Raw genomic sequence first — 15,193 nt, forward strand, 5'->3', positions numbered from 1 at the left:
TATCCTAAAAGTTCTTCTCCTCAACTAGTATAAATACATCTTTCTAGGGTTTATCTCTGGTAAAGCAATTATCATGTGCTCATTCTCTTACCCATCGCTTGAGTCTTATATTATTTACTAACTTGACCTTCAAAAAGCATTTGACCAGCACATCCCCATCCAGTCTTAGGCTTGCTCACAATTGTTTGTTCTTTTACAGGTTACTTAGATTGTATATCTCCACCTCATACGATGGTGCGCGAATTTGGTTCCAATAATTAGTGCTTTCATTGAGAGTGAACTCATATTCCTCCAGACTAGATCACTTTACCACAACCATGAACACAGAAGAAAGCTCTGTTAACGCCAATGTTAACAAGGTGATTGAGGACAACTTTGCCCTGATGTCTCCATCGCACCCGTCAAGAATATCATGTTCTCGACTACACCACCACTCCAGGGGCAAGCAATCAAATTCCGGATGCTGCAACCGCCCCAAAAAGTGGGGAGGCTTTGACTGCTGGACCACCTCCTACTATGGAGAAAGTATGAGATACTTTAATAAAGATCAATGTTTTTTGTTGATAAGCTACAACAAGCCTATATTGCTTTGCTAAGAATCACGCAAACTTCATGGACGTCAAGAAAAGAATGAAAGCTCTAGAAAGCTCCAACAAGACCATTCCACATACTCAAATTCATGTCTTTGGTTATGACAATATAAGTACCATAACTCTAAACGGACAACTCACTGAGTCAACTTCTACTCAAACTCTAGTAGACATCATTGATCTTAGTACAAAACTTCTTCATAATGATCAAACTGCCAACTGCACCTTTGCAAACGGGACACAAATTCCACACAACCGTGGTCCCTTAGACACTGCAAGAGTTCCAAAGATAGAACCACAACATTTGAGCTTTGATGAACCAGAGTCCTTGGAGGAGCCAAAGAGACACCAGCTCCAGAATCGCGACATGACTAGGGATGCCCCGAGGAAAACTCCACCTTACACCCCTGGTTGGGTCGGCATGAAAGTCAAAAGCCCACTCTCCTCAACAATCAAATATGCGCCTCTGCTAGATAAGTTTTCTAAGTCCAGATTTAAATACTTTTGTAGTGACTTCGACCCAAATTATCAGCTCATTCAATCAACTATTTTTAAAGCTTGGCTGACATATTCACCAACACTTATTTGGTGTACCGCGATGTCTAGAAATGACGCGAGGTAATATTCAACATGGTAGCTTAAAGCAAGGACGAAAGTCTTACGGTTTACCTGAAACGATTCCACGCAGAATTGATTAAGGTAGAGAGGCCAAACGACAAGCTTGCCACTATAACCTTCAAGCGGGACTGTTTGTCCACTTGCCTCTATATCAGAAGCTGAACAAGAGGAAGTATAACTATGCCGCCCTGGTAGAATGTTTCGATGTAGTAGACGACCTCACTGACTAGGACGACAAAACAAGAAAAAAAGTTATTGATTAGGAATGCAACAAGAAGCTCGAACACAAAAGGGAAGACTGCAACAGTTTGCCTCATTCTCCCAGTCAGAATGACAGAAGGAGACGAAAAGATAAACTAGATCCGTCGAGACCGAGGCAGTATACGAACTTGAACACGGCCATCAACAACATCTTTCACAACATCATTTGGAATTACAATTGAACTCGGTTTAAAGTTGTACAAAAGATAAATATGGGGAAAAGGTTGACAATACTTTCTATAAGCATCTCATTGGCAAACTTATGTGCTTATCCTCCATGAGGCCGGAGATCATATATGCAATGACTATGGTAAGTCGATATATGGAAAAACCAACTAAAATGCATCTCAATGCAGCTAGAATAATCTTCACATATGTGAAAGGGACAATTGGTGTGTTTTATAAAAGGGCAAATGATATTGGTTTTTTTGGCTACACAGACAGTGACTATGCAGGTGATATAGATGATCGTAAAAGCACTTCTAGCCATGTGTTCATGCTCAATTCTAGTGCAATAATGTGGTCCTCCAAAAAGCAATAAATAGTGACACTTTCTCAATTGAAGCTGAGTTTGTGGCAGCAGCTGCAAGCTCATGTTGAGTTGTGTGTATGTTTGAAGTACTTGGCAATGACCAAAAAGGACCAACAATTACCTATTGTGACAACATGTCACAATCAAATACAGGGTTGAAAGATCAATTGACATGTACAAAACAAGGTTGGTGGTAAAGGTTATGCTTAAAAGTATTTGGTGGATTACCGTGAAACCTTTCACCAGTAGCTAAGATAAATACGGTACATGTTTTAATCTCTTTAGCTGCAAACATGGATTGGCCACTAAAATACTTTGATGTGAAGAATGCTTTCCTTCATGGAAATCTGGAAGAATAAGTATATATGGTTTTCTTCCTGGATATGATTTGAATGGGAAGACTGGGTGTGTAAATTGCATAAGTCTCTCTATGGGCTTAAGCAATCATCACCCCATGCGTGGCTTGATAGGTTCACTCAGACAATAAAGAAAAATGGATATTATCAGAGTAATTCAAATCATACATTATTTGTGAAGCGCAAATTGAACAAAGTAACTACACTAATTATCTATGTAGATGACATGATTATTACAGGGGATGACTCATATGAGATAATTAGATTGCAGGAGAATCTTGCATCAGAGTTTGAGATGAGAAACTTGGGAGATTTAAAGTACTTCTTGGAGTTGAGGTTGCTCGCTCGTCCAAATGTATTTTCTTATCTCAATGAAAATATGCTGCTTGTAGGCGACATTCCTCAGGTGAGCCTGATTTCTGTGTTCCTCGACTAGATCCAGGTTGAGGGTGAGTTGTTTGTCGTTCTCACTCTGCATGTAATTCTGGATTCTATATGTTGCTTGCTCAAGCTCAACCGGGACAACTGCTTCTGTACCAAAAGCAAGTGAGAATGGAGTTTCTCCTGTGGAAGTCCGATATGAAGTGCGGTATGACCAAAGAACTTGGGGTACAAATTCTGGCCAACAACCTTTAGCTTTGTCCAAGCTAGTTTTCAGAGTGCGCTTGATTATTTTGTTAACGGCCTCGACTTGTCCATTAGACTGGGGATGGGCTGGAGAGGCAAAACATAAGTTGATGTTGAACTTAGAGCAGAACATTTTGAACTTCTTGTTGTCGAACTGCCGCCCATTGTCCGTGACTATCGCATTGGGAATGCCGAATCTGCAGAGGATGTTCTTCCATACGAAGTCTTCTATTTTTCCCTCAGTAATGGTTGCCAAGGGTTCTACTTCAGCCCACTTTGTGAAGTAGTCAACTGCAACGATTGCATAGCGGACCTTGCCCTTCCCTGTAGGCATTGGGCCGATCAAATCAAGTCCCCATTGGGCGAAGGGCCAATGGCTGATCATAGGAGTAAGCGGCTCTGGAGGGGAGTGAAGGATAGTTGCGTAGCGTTGACACTTATCACATGAGCGAGATATTCTAATGGCATCTTGGTGGAGTGTTGGCCAATAGTATCCTTGGCGAAAAGTCTTGTGTGCTAGGGATCGAGACCCAGCATGATCTCCGCAGACTCCTTCATGTATTTCCCGAAGCACAATTTCCGCCTCCGTAGGTGTAAGGCATCTTAGGTATGGTAGGGTAAAACCGCGCTTGTAGAGTTGGTCGTTAATGATCAGGTAGCGGGCAGACTTGTATCGAATCTGCTTAGCTTGGACTTTGTCAATTGGGAGGGTGCCATGAGCAAGGAATTTATAAATTGGGGTGATCCAACTATCTCCTTATTGTAAATTGCACACTTCCGTGACCATGGTGTTTGGTACTGCCAACAATTCGACATGAATTTTTCTCCCAATCTTGTCTTCCACTACCGAGGCGAGGCAAGCCAAAGCGTCTGCATGACTGTTTGCCGCTCGAGGAACTTGGGTGATCTGGTAGTGGAAGTGCTTGAGCAAAAGTCGCGTTTGTGCAAGATATGCTGCCATGGAGCTATCATTAGCATCAAAGTTATTTGTGACTTGGTTGACCACTAATTGGGAGTCACTAAAGATATCAATTCGTTTAATCCCAAGATGCTTGGCCAAACGTAAGCCTGCTAGAAGGGCTTCGTATTCGGCGTCGTTGTTCAATGCCTTGAATTTGAAACGAATAGCGTATTCTATCGCCACTTTGTCGGGGGTAGCGAGGACTAATCCTGCTCCGCAGCCCTGTTGGTTGGATGAGCCATCAACATACAGACTCCATGCTGGGGTTGTTGGTTCTATCTTCTGAGCTTCCGATGGTAATGAAGCTACTGCTTCAGGTGTAGAAGCAATGTCAACAGGATATGTGAAGTCGGCGATGAAATCTGCTACTGCTTGACCTTTTTCGGCTGGTTTTGGTTGGTAGGAGATGTCAAACTCACCCAATGCTATCGCCCATTTGATCATTCGCCCAGACGTGTCAGGACTCTGGAGTATCTGTCGAAGAGGGTGATTAGTAAGCACAATGATGACGTGTGCTTGGAAATAAGGGCGAAGTTTTCGAGCAGACATGACCAATGCTAGAGCTAATTTCTCAATGTTGGAGTATCGTGTCTCCACATCTTGTAGGGCCTTGCTAGCATAGTAGACGGGCTGTTCAACATCACTGTCCTTTCGAATAAGAACAGAACTGACTGCTGAAGCCGAAATCGATAGATAGATAATGAGAGTGTCACCAACTTCTGGTTTGGAGAGCAGAGGGGCTTTACTCATGTACTCTTTGAGGTTCCTGAATGCCTTGGCACATTCGTCCGTCCATGTAATGTACTTCTTATTTCCCTTGAGTGCTTTGAAGAAAGAAGCACATCTGTCTGTGGCCTTAGAGATGAATCTGGTTAAGGCTGCCACCTTGCCAGTAAGGCTTTGGATGTCTTTTGAAGTTACTGGCTCTTTCATGTCGAGGATTGCTTTGATCTTTTCGGGGTTAGCTTCAATGCCTCGTTGGCTAATCATGAAGCCTAAGAATTTGCCAGAGCCCACGCCGAATGCACATTTGTTGGGGTTTAACCTCATTTGATACCTCTTTAGAATGGTGAAAGTTTCAGATAGGTTGGTGATGTGTTGGTCAGCATGTTTGCTCTTGACTAACATATCATCAACGTAAACTTCCATGCTCTTCCCAATCTGTTCGGCGAACATTGAATTGACCAGTCTCTGATAAGTTGCTCCTGCATTCTTTAGACCGAAGGGCATGACTTTGTAGCAATATAGTCCCCTGTCAGTAGTGAAGGCTGTGTGTTCTTGGTCTGAGGGGTTCATGAGGATTTGGTTGTATCCTGAATAAGCGTCCATGAAGCTCAAGAGCTCACACCCTGCCGTAGAGTCTATAAGTCTATCAATGAGAGGAAGGGGGAAACTATCCTTTGAGCATCCTTTGTTTAGGTCGGTGTAGTCGACACACATTCTCCACAAGACCTTTTGAAGCAGGAGACTTTCCTTGGTCGGATTTTTCTTAACAAGGACAACATTTGCTACCCATGTTGGGTAATTGACTTCACGGACGAAGCCTATGTCCTTGAGTTTTTCAACTTCTGCTTTCATCGCTTCGTATCGCTCAACATCATAAGATCTTCGCTTCTGTTTTACTGGTTTGGTCTTGGGATCAACACTCAAGTGGTGACAGATGATATCGGGAGAGATGCCCGACATATCTTTATATGACCAAGCGAAGACCTCGGCGTTCTCTTGCAAAAATGAGATCAGCGACAACCGAAGGGGTGGTGACAAAGTGGTGCCAATCTTCACTATGCGATCTGGATGGTCTTTGGAGATAAAGACATTCTCTAACTCTTCAGCGGGTTGTGCTTGCTGGGTGAAGGAGTCATCTCGAGGGTCATCGGGTTGATTGTTGCCATTATGAAGATCCGAGTTGGCTTCATCTGGACTGGTCTTTACTACTTGGTTATGTATAGAGAGGGTCTCCTTGGGGACAGACAGGTGTTGTTGCTTAACTGAAGTGTTGTAACATGATCGAGCACTAAGTTGATCTCCCCTGATGTATCCATTGCCGAAAGGGGTTGGAAACTTCATCAACAACATATGCGTGGATACCATGGCCTTGAGATCATTGATGCCTGTGCGCCCAAAGATGACATTGTATGCCGTCGGGCAATTGACCACTAGGAAGTTAATGGTAATAGTAGCTGTGTAGGGGCCTGTACCAATGGTGAGGGGTAAGTGTATACTCCCTAAAGGTTGCACGATATCGCCAGAGAAGCTTATCAAAGGAGAAATCGAGCGATCGAGCAAGTGTTCAGCTACATTAAGTGCCTTGAAAGCTTCAGCAAACATGATATTGACTGAAGCACCTGTGTCTATCAGGATTCGTTTCACATCAAAATTTGTTATGTGAGCCTCCACGATCAGCGGGTCGTTGTGAGGGTAGATGATACCTCTTTCTTCCTCAAGGTAGAAACATATTGGATCCCAGTTAGGCTTTTGATACTTGCCTCCCCTGATGTCTTCCACGTGAAACACTTGATGGCCAGGTCTCAAAGTTCGTTCACTGTTTTTCATGGCCCTATTAGAAGATTCAGACATAGGTGTGCCGTCGCTTATAGAATATATCACATTCACCTGGCGTTGGTTACGGTTATCCCTTGAAGGGTGAAGGAGGAACTGATCAATTTTTCCTTCACGTGCCAAAGCTTCAATATGATCACGGATGATGACGCACTTCTCGCCATCATGGCCATTATACTCGTGGTAGCAGCAAAACATGCCCGTGTTTTTTGTGGACTTGTAATCTGGCTGTCTTGGCTTTGGCTTTGGTATCAGATGAGCTATACTGGGGTAGATGGCCGCGCATGTAGCGTTCAAAGGTGTGTATGTCTCATATCTCGGGGTAGGGCCTGTCTTGACACGTGATTGGCCCACTGCATTGACTGCCTGGGGACGGGCGTTATTGTGACGATATCCTGAGTTATCGTGATAGTGCCCCTTATTCTTTTTATTAAAATGAGATTGGTGAGGATGGAAATCTTTCCTTTTGCCCTGGGATTGATATGTATGCTGACTTGGCGAAGCATTAAATGAGGCAGGGGGGTGTGCTGCTACCGTTTGGAAGGTTGAGGTCTTCTCATTCGGTTGGATCTGGCCTCCACTCCCTACTTGCTGATAAGGGGTAACTGTAGGGGGTTTCCCTTGATATGTCATTGCCTCGGCGGAGGCATGGTTGTAAGCTTGTGCCATCACCTCAGAGTAAGTCTTCCAAGTGTTGGCATTGATCATGTACTTGAAGAAACAGTCACGTAAGCCTGCCGTGAAGGCCTTGAGAGCGGTCTTGCCATCTGCCTTAGCGCAACGAGAATACTCATGGCTGAAGCGGCCAGCATACTTTCGTAATGACTCGTCCGGCTTCTGGCGAATAGTGTACAAGTCATCTGCGGAATGTAAGCGATCGGTCTGGAAGATGTGTTGAGAGACAAACAGCTTCCTCAACTCTTCAAATGAGTCTACTGTCTCAGGCGGAAGACGGCAATACCAGTTTAAAGCTCCGCCAGAGAGGGTGGAGGGGAAGAGAAGGCACCGTTCTTCGTCGATGTGTCTCCGGTATACCATGGTGGACTCAAAGAGGTTAAGGTGTTCAATCGGGTCTTCCTTTCCAGTATAGAGTTGTAAGCCAAGCTTCTGCTTTGTCTTTGCTTGGAGGGGGGTGTTGAGGATCCTTCTTGTGAGGGGCCCAAGCCTGGGTTGGTTCCAGTCAGGTATCTCGGCTTGACGTTCAGCCTTCAACTTGTTTACTTCCTCCAGGAGCTGTAGGACAAAGGGGTCATGAGTGGAGTCGTGCACCACTGAAGGTTTCTTCTGTAAGTCCCCATCGCCTCTTGTAAGTAGGAAAGTTTGATCAAGATAGCGTGATTTTTCCTTGGACTCGTCACACTGACTCCTAGAGTGAGTATGTCGGAACATTTTCGAGTCCCCTGTACCTTCATGTTCTTCTGGGACTTGTTGCCCATTCCCTAGATTAACTACTGGCCTGGGTCGTGGGAGAGGACCGAGTCTTTCAGAAACTCTTGGGTCATTGATCTTCGAGCTTATGTGGATGGGATTCTCTCGACGTTGCTTTAGGAAGTCTCGACAATCATGATAGATGGCTTTTGATCCTTCCACTCCTTCTGTGAGGAGATGCTTTCCTCTACTCCTTCTGCTTCGGGTTGAAGCAGCTGGGTTGAGAGAAGTCTCATGTTGATTATCACATTGATGTGTAGCTCGATCCTTATCAGGGATGTCCGTGTTGGATATCGGTGACCCTCCATGTTGGGGGGCATTCAGATGATTATTGACCTCAGCAGGGGCGACGAGCTTGTGTGCTTGAGCATGCCTAGCCTCGTGAAGCATCTCGAAAAGTTTTTCATACTGCTCCTGGAGAACCTCGTTCCTCATCACTATCTTGTTGTTCTGAGCTTCTAACTCATCGACTTTAGCTTGAAGAGTAACTCTATTTCCTTCCTGCTTTCGTTGCTTCATACTTGGTCCAATGTGGGTGTCATTCTGTGTGCTATGGCTTCTTTCGCTCCCCATGTCGGAGAGAGATGCTTGGCCAAAAGAGAGTGTACGAGCAATGGAAACCAGCTTGACAAAGCTGAAGAGAGTGGGAATAAGTGTCAGTTCCCACAGACGGCGCCAAATGTTGATGCACAAAATCAGCGAGGACTTTGGTACAACAGAAAATGTCAGGTTTATGACCTTCGCTTGGTGGCTTCGATCACTAGTGAAGATAAGTACGTAAATGAATAGGGACAGGGAAGCAAACACAAGATGTACGTCGTTCACCCAGATCGGCTACGTCCACGGAGTAGAGAGGAGTTCTCATTAATTGTGAAGGGTTTACACAAATACATAGGTTCAAGCTCTCATTTTGTGAGTTCTAGTGAATAGTTTAGTACAAAATGACTTTAGAGATTATTGTGGGAGAATGATCCCTATTTATAGAAGAGAGTTTCTAGTTTTGTTCTAACATTGACACGTGTCGTGTTGTGATTGGCTTCTGATGTTGACACGTGTCGCGCTGTGATTGGCTTCTGATGTCGACACGTGTCGCATTGTGATTGGCCTCCTGGTTGAAGGGAAGCTCTTCTGGGTCCTTGACGGTATAACGTTGACCGGTGCTCAGTAGTTTCGGGATTGGTCAAGTATGGTACAAACAAGATTTGTTAAAAGAAACTGATATGCTAGGGTGTAAACCTGTGTACAACCATATTGTAGAAAAACATCATCTGGCTGTTTATCGGATCAGGTGCTTGTTGTTAAGAGTAGATATCAGATGCTAGTAGGGAGATTAATTTATTTAGCTCATACTCGCCCTGATATTACTTATGCGGTGAGTGTTGTAAGTCAATTTATGCATTCACCAAATAAGGATCACAAGGCTTACTATTATGCATTTTTTTAGCATATTTGAAATCTGCACCTCATAAAAGAATTTTATATGGAAAACACAAACATCTAGAAATCGAATGATTTACATATGTTGTAACGCCCCGCCCCCAAAATACTTATTTTCGGGAAATAATTCTGATGATAGGCCCAATTTAAACTCTTGCTTAAATTACTTCCATTAATCACGATTCTTTACTTCAATTCCTTAATTCCTCACAAACTATATTCATATATTAATTATCAAACATACGAATAACTTATCAATTTAATCACCAAATTTCTTCTATTAAAACAACTTCTCAATAAAAGATTAATTCTCGATTATTTAAGGTTGCATCTAACACTATTAGACTGCCTACATACCCTTAAGCAGGATCAAGTCTTTCGTAGTTCACCTTTCCACTTTCTAACTCATTTCCGAAAACCATTCAAGTGACTAACAATCACTAACGAGGTTCAAACAAAGGAATCACACCAAATGCATATCAAATATGCATTCAGAATATCAAAATTAGCTTAAAAAGACGACATCAGCTCACTGGCCACCCGCCGCCACATGTGGTAGACAGCCGCCCCAACTCGCTGGAAAATTAAACTATCTTCAAAAATTACCAAATTTTACAAAAATGTAGAACAAGTTAAGGGGAACAACTTTTATAACTGGCCCGAAGTCCAATTAGGCCGGGAAAATCCTCAAATAGCCATGAACCCGCCGGAACCCTAGAATTTGGGTTTCCTCAATTTGACTCCTTAACAGCACCGCCGCCCCCAAACTTGTTTGGGCTTTGTTCCAGGCCTTAAGAGAATGCTATAGGTGGTGGTGGTCGAAGGAATTTGTTTCAGATTCGGTAGATCGTCATCTATGAACTCGCGCACCCATCGATGCGGTTTGCACAATTTCAAGGCCAATTTTTGTCTAATTTATGGTGGAATAGGTAGAGGGAAGGTCATGTAATGTTTTTAAGTGGTGAGGGCTTCAATTTGCCATAATTTGACCAGGAAACGACAGGAGTTCATGGCCTCTGCCAGTCGGATCGCACAAGTCAAGAGACTCGGTTTCCCTCATTTTCTCTTTTTCTCCTTTCCCTCATTTTCCTCCCCTCGGATTGGTCCCTCTCTCTCCTTTTCTCTCCTTCCCTTACCATCACAGCCATCCATCTCTTTCCTTCTCTTATTTTCTTCTTATCTCAGCCACCCACATGGCATGATCTCAGTGCTCCAGAAAAATCTTGAGCCTTCTAAAAGGGATTAAATTTACAAAAATGTCTTTGACATTAAATGCTAATAACTCCTTCGTTATAACTCTGTTTCACAAACGTTTTTCGCTTACTCACTCATAGGATCATCATCTATCCAAATATATCAAGAAATCCGATAAAATATATAAGGATAAAATACGTCCTCGTATAATTACGTTAAGCCAACTAAGAGCATTTTCGTCTTTTCAACCTAACAATAAATTTCACAACATAATTTATAATAATTTCCGGAAACAAAACTTTAAAAGTTCTCAATTCAATTTTTCATACCCATAAATCGATTTATTTTCGATTTTTCTCCGCATATTCATATATTTAAATTTTCAGGGTATTACATTTACATTCACCCCCCATTAAAATAAATCTCGTCCCCGAGATTTCAACCATCGAGTTACGAAAAGAAATTAGAACAATTTCCACAATTTCTTTTATGGTGAATAAAATCATAATCTTAGTCTACGATTTTATTCAAGCTCAAAAAATAAGTAAACCAACGAATAACAATCGTGATTCTTACCCACAGTTTCAGATTCCCAACCACATTCATTGGCAGAATAAATATCCTCATCAAGCCACAATTTTCATGACCTAAAATAAATACTAGCATAATAACCACAATCACTGACAATACTATAAATTAGAAAAAAAATTTCTTTTTCCATATACATCACCCTCAAACAATGATCATAAACTTCAATCATAACCATCATCGGCCCAAAGAGGTACTAGAAATGCAAGCCTTAATCATCAGTGGCTAAGTAAATATCAAAATTTCAAGCCAAAACATTATAATTGGCAAATTAAATTTCAAAATTTCCAATCAAAATCAGTAGAGTTTCCAATCACACTTACTAGATAAAGGAAAGAAATTTTAAAACAAATCCGCAACACCACTAACATAAAACCTCATTCTATGATTTCCTTCATTTCCGCAATTATACAAAACTACCCATAGTAACTTTAAAAACATTTTTTCCCCCAAATCTTTATTTCAATATTTCTCTTTTAAATTGCTTTAAACTGCAGTCACAGATCGAATAAATGAGTGACTCGCATATCTAGAGTACTACTCACATTCCATCAACCAAAGGAGAAAAATTTTAATATATTACAACTCTATTGGCCAACAACTAAACCTTATTAATCACACATCCACGAGAATATGTGCTCGTCATCAAATTTGTTTGCAATATCAAATCCAACAATGACCACCCATACTATGGCAACCAAACCAATCAAATTTGTAATTATAACTTCCCCAACAATTCTTTTCATCAACGTAAAAACTCTACTGAGAAAACGTTTATATTAAACAAACTCGAAATCTCATTCCATATTTTCATTCATGTCCACCAATATTAAATGAAGAAATCTTTATGATCTTTTCACCATTCCAAATATAATAATCAACCATAACCACAGTTTATAATTTTATTCCCATTCAATAAATCATCATGACTTTAATAAATACTAAAATTTCCAATTCATGCCGAGGGTAGTAGGTGTTTAATGACTCACTTGTCAAGTTGGGAAGTGTGATATTTATGCGCCAACTTGAGGGGGAGTGTTAAAACGAGTCATTAAGAGTAGCAATTGTAGGAATCCTTAGAGATATTATAGGAGTTGTTGTGAAAATGGGGATACGTGTGCAATATAACATAAAGTAAATAAGACACAATATTTACGAGGTTTGGCAAGTGTGGCTACGTCCTCGAGGGCAGTAGCAGTAGTCTCTCTCATTATCATACTTAAATTACAAAGTAATGGAAACAATACATTGTATCTACGCCTCTCTATTCTATATGTAAGCTGATAAGTCTTTATATAGAGAAACTATATCTTCTTTGTTAAGGTTAAAAAGTGTGAAAGTAGGCAACACAACTTCAATATTTGTTGGCTGTCAATGGCTTTTTCTTCAAGTGGGTCATCCACCTTTATAGCAGGAGTTCTTTATTAGGAAGGAATTATATTGTGTTATAGCATTCCTTGTAGAACAAGGTTTGTATGTGCATATGTTGTAAATCCTTATTGAATTATAAACAAGTATTTTGGGTGTACAATCCTACTTGGCATCTAGAGCTAGGTCGTAAAAGAACAAAACCCTAAGCATATTCCGCTGCTATCTGCAAGGGCTCTGCAAGTGAGTGTTTTTTGTATTTATACTAATCGCATGAGTTTGTTGTACCAATGCTGCTAGTGGTTCCTAAATTTTATTGGAATTATACGTTTAGATTTATACAATTACATTTCTAAATATTATTTACGACAACAACTTGGATTTTTTAAATGGTTATAAGTACTTGTAAAACGATACTTCAGTAATCAAACTATTAATCGATTCATGCTCATTCCGATTCCATCATCCGATTGCGTAATGTTTATCTGAAACGATTCCCTAATACACTCTTCCACTTTTGGTTGAAATAATGGCCCAAGGCCCATAACTAAGTAGAAGCCCAATTAGCCCAAGGGGGCGCTCTGTAAAAGAAACAAGGAAAACTAGAGCAGACCAAGAACTCCATTTACAAACCCACAAAACCCTAACCCTAGCATCTATAAAAACAAAGATAACCATTTCTCCGCAACCCCAAACCTTCACTCCTGCCGTTTGCACTCTCTCCTCCCCCCTTCCCCTCCATTCTTCTCACAACCCAAAACACCCAATCATGGCAGAGAGACCAGCTGAGAGAGGCCGCGGCGGATTCGGTCGTGGATTTGGTGACCGCGGTGGACGCGGTGACCGTGGTGGACGCGGCCGCGGACGCCGACCCGGCCGACGCGAAGAGGAAGAGAAGTGGGTCCCAGTGACGAAGCTCGGCCGCCTTGTGAAGGAGGGCAAGATCCGCAGCCTGGAGCAGATCTATCTCCACTCCCTCCCCATCAAGGAGCACCAGATCATCGACACTCTCGTCACCCCCGGCAGTCTGAAGGATGAGGTCATGAAGATTATGCCGGTCCAGAAGCAGACCCGGGCCGGTCAGCGAACCCGGTTCAAGGCCTTCGTGGTGGTCGGGGACACCAACGGGCACGTTGGGCTCGGCGTGAAGTGCAGCAAGGAGGTGGCGACTGCGATTCGCGGCGCAATTATATTGGCTAAGCTGTCTGTGATTCCGGTGAGGAGGGGTTACTGGGGTAACAAGATTGGTAAGCCCCATACAGTTCCGTGTAAGGTGACCGGGAAGTGTGGGTCTGTCACGGTGAGGATGGTGCCCGCTCCCCGTGGTTCCGGGATTGTGGCTGCCCGTGTGCCCAAGAAGGTGTTGCAGTTTGCTGGTATTGATGATGTCTTCACTTCATCCCGTGGCTCCACCAAGACCCTTGGCAATTTCGTCAAGGTATATATCTTTCGAGACTTTCGATTATTATTGATACAAAATTGTGTTAATTTATTTATTTGATATTGTTTGCATTGATTGATATATATATATCGTTGTGCTAATTTGAAATGTTTGACAAACTGTTTATTCATATCGTTGACAAAGAGCTCTTTACTCTGAGAATTAGGCTTGTTGCAGTGTGTTGGCTGATGTATGATCACAGTGTTTATATCCATAAAATTGTACTTGTGAAGATTTGCAATCTTGGCCCGTTGTAGCAAGCTATTTGTATTGTTTAAAATGTGGATTGCTTTGTTTTTAAAAGTTGAAATCTTTGTTGAAACCCTTCCTGCAATACTTTTAGTTGAAGTGATACATTATCTTGATATATCGTATTGGGATATGATGATGTGTTTTCTATATGTCGTCATGATACAAGACACGAGATTACAAATTTCGTTTACCTTTACTTGTGATGGTAACATGAAATTCAAAGCCCTGCTACCAAGTTTTTGCGTGTTCAGTCTATGGTTCTGACTATTAATTGGGCTAGTCAATACTATGTCGTGAGTCATTAATATAGAGGATAATACTTGCTCATAGGTGATGGCTGCATGATGCCGAAGTTATGTTTTCAAATGGTGCGGAGATCAGTGATTTAGTATTAGGATAATCAAACCCCTTAACATGAAAACCGAATAAAGCTACATTGCTGATTCCTTTGTAGTTGTGCTAATTCTTAATTTGCCGTTTCCCTCAGTACAAACCCAATTTTTTTTTTTGTTTTTGTTTTGGTCTTTTTGATGTGATGACAAAACTGGTGGAAGTGTTTGTTTAATTTCATATTGTGTGCATGATATCTGATCACAGTGTTCTTTCAATTGTCGCAGGCCACCTTCGATTGCCTCCTGAAGACTTATGGTTTCTTGACGCCTGAGTTCTGGAAAGAGACACGCTTCAACAGTTCTCCGTTCCAGGAGTTCACCGACTTTCTGGGAAAGCCAACTAAACCCCTTCTTATCGAAGATGTTGAGAAAGTAGAAGCCTAGTGTGAGAGATCCTAGTATTCCTTTAAAGATGAAATCTTGGTTTTGAGTTTTCTAGGTTTGAAGACATTAATATGTTGTCTTTTTTGTCTAAGAATTATTAACGTTTATAATTTGTCTTTCTTTGGTGGTAATTTTGATCTATGTCGGATTCAATCATGTTACCTTGCTGAAATTTTTGGATTTACAAGACCTCCGATACTTTTGT

The 15,193-nt window shown here is 41.8% G+C and overlaps 1 protein-coding gene across 1 annotated transcript; it reads left to right on the forward strand.

Annotated features, from left to right (window-relative positions):
- Window positions 1-13,139: 13,139 nt before the first annotated feature.
- Window positions 13,140-15,177, forward strand: LOC103425300 (small ribosomal subunit protein uS5w-like). The gene is made up of 2 exons (XM_008363388.4): window positions 13,140-13,957; window positions 14,830-15,177. Exons 1-2 carry the CDS (start codon window positions 13,289-13,291, stop codon window positions 14,986-14,988), a joined length of 828 nt encoding a protein of 275 aa, XP_008361610.1. The 5' UTR covers window positions 13,140-13,288; the 3' UTR covers window positions 14,989-15,177.
- Window positions 15,178-15,193: the final 16 nt, after the last annotated feature.

Source organism: Malus domestica, chromosome 03, assembly GCF_042453785.1.
Source record: "Malus domestica chromosome 03, GDT2T_hap1".
Taxonomy (NCBI): Eukaryota; Viridiplantae; Streptophyta; class Magnoliopsida; order Rosales; family Rosaceae; genus Malus; species Malus domestica.